This window comes from Sinocyclocheilus anshuiensis, unplaced genomic scaffold, assembly GCF_001515605.1.
Source record: "Sinocyclocheilus anshuiensis isolate Anshui unplaced genomic scaffold, SAMN03320099.WGS_v1.1 scaffold88, whole genome shotgun sequence".
In the NCBI taxonomy this organism is placed as follows: domain Eukaryota; kingdom Metazoa; phylum Chordata; class Actinopteri; order Cypriniformes; family Cyprinidae; genus Sinocyclocheilus; species Sinocyclocheilus anshuiensis.
Genome location: NW_015555728.1, coordinates 1,054,052 through 1,057,973, shown reverse-complemented (window position 1 = coordinate 1,057,973; position 3,922 = coordinate 1,054,052). Strand labels below are relative to the sequence as shown.

General features: G+C 35.7%; 1 protein-coding gene across 1 annotated transcript in view; it reads left to right on the top strand.

Moving 5' to 3' along the window:
• Window positions 1–3,922, top strand: part of LOC107672704 (transient receptor potential cation channel subfamily M member 6-like) — a 26,496-nt gene continuing 22,574 nt past the window's right edge. Inside the window, exons 1-7 of the mRNA XM_016466008.1 lie at window positions 1–118; window positions 599–624; window positions 1,362–1,441; window positions 1,578–1,616; window positions 2,297–2,483; window positions 2,609–2,822; window positions 3,623–3,747. Coding sequence (XP_016321494.1) covers window positions 622–624; window positions 1,362–1,441; window positions 1,578–1,616; window positions 2,297–2,483; window positions 2,609–2,822; window positions 3,623–3,747 — 648 coding nt within the window. The 5' untranslated portion in view covers window positions 1–118; window positions 599–621. The remainder of the gene's footprint in view (window positions 119–598; window positions 625–1,361; window positions 1,442–1,577; window positions 1,617–2,296; window positions 2,484–2,608; window positions 2,823–3,622; window positions 3,748–3,922) is intronic.

Here is a 3,922-nt window from a genome sequence, read left to right as displayed (position 1 = left end):
GTAAAGACCACCCACTTCCTAGCTGATCGCATCTCTTCTATTATGCGCGCTTAATGCAGGAATAAGAATCCGCTGATTTTTTGGAAAACATGACTGGGAAAACAACGCTATTACACAGGTAATTAAACAGCTATGCTGAGCATTAGCGTATGTTATCTACCGTTAATAGCTGCCTTGTTGTATGAAACGAAAAGTTGTATCCCAGGGGGCTTTACTCCAAGTCATGTTAAAACTTGTGTTTGAGTTATCTCTTTCCCCATTCCACACAGGACTGTTGTTTTCCATGCGTAGTTACAGCAGTTTGCGACCTCTTCTCGTTTAAATGCATTTATGTGTTTCTGAACAGACTGGGCTCTTCAGGTTGTACAGTTAAGTGAAAGTACTGTATGTTTCAGTCTGTTTTGGGCGAGGACGCCCTCCACCCTTTCAATTGTTTTTCGGCTAGATGGCGGTATTTTAAGTTAGGAATTTTGTTTCCCATTGGTGTCTGGTAATTTCACCTAATAATTCCCGGAAAAGGATGTATAGACGTAATTTTCCCCCTCACACTAATGCATTGTTTTTTTGTTTGTTTTTTATTCATGACTGACTCACTCAGCTCTGAAGGAGATTTGAGGAGAAATGGTATGTTGCAACACACACACAAACACACACACACACAATATAAGAGTTTATGTAGGCTATATCTGTAAAAATACACTGCAAAGGTGGCACAGAGGCGCTTCTGAAGTGGCTTCTATTTGAGATGTTTTTACATAGATTGTTTAATGCCTCTCAGAGGTGTCATAAATGCATTTACACAGCTATAACTGTATACTTTGATATATAGGGGCTAAAGTGGGTCAGGGCAGGCATAACTTAATCTGGTTTTTATGCAGAATTTTGAACAGGCACAGAGCAGCCTTAACTCAGATGTGTAAAAGTGCCTTAAGAGAGTTTATGTATATCTGTATTACTTTATGACCACATCTGTTATTTTAGCATTATTTATATACTATTATCATATTTTTAAATATTCTGAATTAATTTCATAGTTTCAGTTTTCATTTTAATTTAAGTTTTAGAAATGTTGTTATGTTTTTGGCTTTTTTATTATAATTTTTTAAATAATTCTATTTACCATTTCAGTTTTTAATAATTTTAATAGTTCAGATTCAACTTATTTGATTTCAGTTAGTTGCCAATGCAGCATTTCTTATTTTTATGTAATATTTTCATTTGACGTTATTTCAGCTTTATTTCAATGAACAAAAATGACTTTTAGTTAACAATAACAACAATGCTTCTAATGTAGTGGTTATCGCGGCTCATATTAGTAGGCCTATAGTATAACAAACCTTATACAGCTGTTTTCCCTTCAGTCTAGGCGCAGTTGGATCCAGGCCACTTTTTGCAAGAGAGAATGTGTCAAATTTCTGCCAGCCTCACGTGATCATCACAGGTGTGCTTAATAATCTTGGTTGTCATATCTGCATATTATCTTTTAGCAATGATAATGTGAGTTTATCAGGAACTGTTGAGGTTACTCATTTTGTCTTAAAAGACCCATATGAATTGCAGCTTTTGCTGTTTTGCAGGTGTTATCCAGTGTGTCAAGTGTGCCAAAGCTTAGTAAGGTATTATTTTTTGATCATCAGTACATTCATCCTCTATTTATTTATTTATTTTTATGTAAAGCTTACAGTCATGGACATTTTAAAACTGTGGTATTCAAGTCTGGAAAATTCTTGGTAGAATCAAGTTGAAGAATCAAGAGAGAATGTTGCTCTTTGTGAGTGTGATCTCTATAAAATAATTTTAAATTCCTTATTGAGTAATCACGACTGGAAAAGTCATGGAAGTTCACTGTTCAAAAGCTGTGGGAAACGTGAAAATCTGAAAAGTTTCAGCAGTCTTGAAGTGGTTAAATGGAAGCCCATTTCCACCACAGAGTAAAAAATAAGGTTAGAAAATATTAAGGTAAAAATTATATCTCATAATTCTGACCATTTTCTTGCAATTCTGAGAAAAGTAGTCAGATTTGTGAAATAAAAAGTTGGTTACCTTTTTTTTTATTCCATGGTGAAAAAAAAAATTTGCGAGATGTAAACTCAAAGTTCTGAGGAAAAAAGACAGAATTGCAAGATTTGCATCATTCTGACTTTTTTTTTCTCAGAATTGTGAGAAACAGAGTCTGAATTGCAACATAAACGTCACAAATTATTATTTTTTTGTATTACATGGTGGAAATGAGCTTCCATACCTTCATGTCTCTTCTTTTCTCATTCAGCTTTGCTCATGTCATCTCTTTCCTCAGATGTTGTTGTGGGAGGCTGATCGCGGAGCATGTGGGTCCTTACTCTGGCTTGCTGGGACATGGCCCTGGTCCTGACTCTACTGATGAGGAGGAGTGGTCAGTGCTGCGACACACCAGTGTCAGCCCCACTGATGCTTTTGGATTGCTGGATTTCCAGGCCAGCACAAAGCGCACATGTCGTGCCAAGGTTGGTGCATACAAGGAGAAATAACTTGCATGCAAACTTCCTTGCAGATGTGTTTATGCCTAACAGTGCATTTATAAAATAGAATTGTGCATAGTTCATACAGTAAAGTGCTATTTTCTCTACAGTATGTGCGTCTTTCCAGTGACACTCCTCCAGAGCTCCTGGTCCAACTGATGCTGAGAGAATGGCACATGGAGATGCCCAAGTTGGTGATCTCTGTGCATGGAGGGACAGAGGGCTTTCCTCTGTCTCCACGGGTGTACCAGGCTTTCAGCACAGGACTCGTCACAGCTGCAGAGAGCACTGGAGCATGGATACTGACTGATGGGATTAATACAGGTTTGTGCTTGTTTTGTCCTGTTTTTGCTATCACACTGTTTTGTAGTGAAGCACAGTACATATAACTTCTTTCATATTGAAGAAAGTTTATGTATATTCATTATGACCTTATCACTGTTATTTTAGTATTTTATATATGCTGTTGTAGTATTTGTTAATAGTTTAAATCGGCTTTTATTTTTATATTTTCCATTTTCATATTTTTAAGTTTTAGTTTTTTTTTTTTTTTTATTTTTATAATTTTTTTCCTAAAAAATATATCTATATTGCAGGTTTTAAATTTTATTTTTGTATTTTTGTATTTTTGGTACTTTAAAATTAAATGGATTGATCTCACTTAGTTGCCAAGTATTTCTTATTTCAGTTAATATATATATATGTCTATGTATGGCGATAATACCGCATACCGCGCTATTGAGCCACTCAAAATTACCGCAAGGGAAATTCCCTCACCGCGACAGCCCTATACGGGACAGTCCGTGAGCGGTCGTGGGTGGTGCCTGAGCAATGTGACGTCATATTGCTCAGAAAATCAAAACAGCTCGATGATTGAGACTAAGATTTTTGGGGATTAAAATTTTTTTTATTTTTATCATTGTAGGGTGGTTGTGTCCACACACTGCTAAGACACATTTTTATGCAAACACCATGTAAAAGTGAATTTTGCATCCCCTTTAAGTTCAAGCTTTTCATCTTATATTTATATTTTATTTCAGCTTTGTATTTCAATTACCAAAAACAATTTTGAATAGTTGTAGTTAGCAATAATAACACTGGTCCTTATTTCTCTTTGAATCCAGGTGTGTCTAAGTATGTTGGTGATGCTGTAAAAGTGTATGGGTCACATGACCACAGGAAGAGGAATGTTGTCGGGATCCCACCCTGGGGCATTATTGAGAATAACAGTGACCTTATTGGCCAGGATGTGAGTTCTACATTTCTACACTATGCTATTGAATTATATTGCAATGTACAGTAGGATCTGAGGTGAAGGGGATTTAAAATCTAAATTCAAAATCATTTAAACCTGGATTTTGAGAAATTCAAAACAAAGAAATGTGATGATATAAAACAAATAATGCATTTAAGATTACGCATTG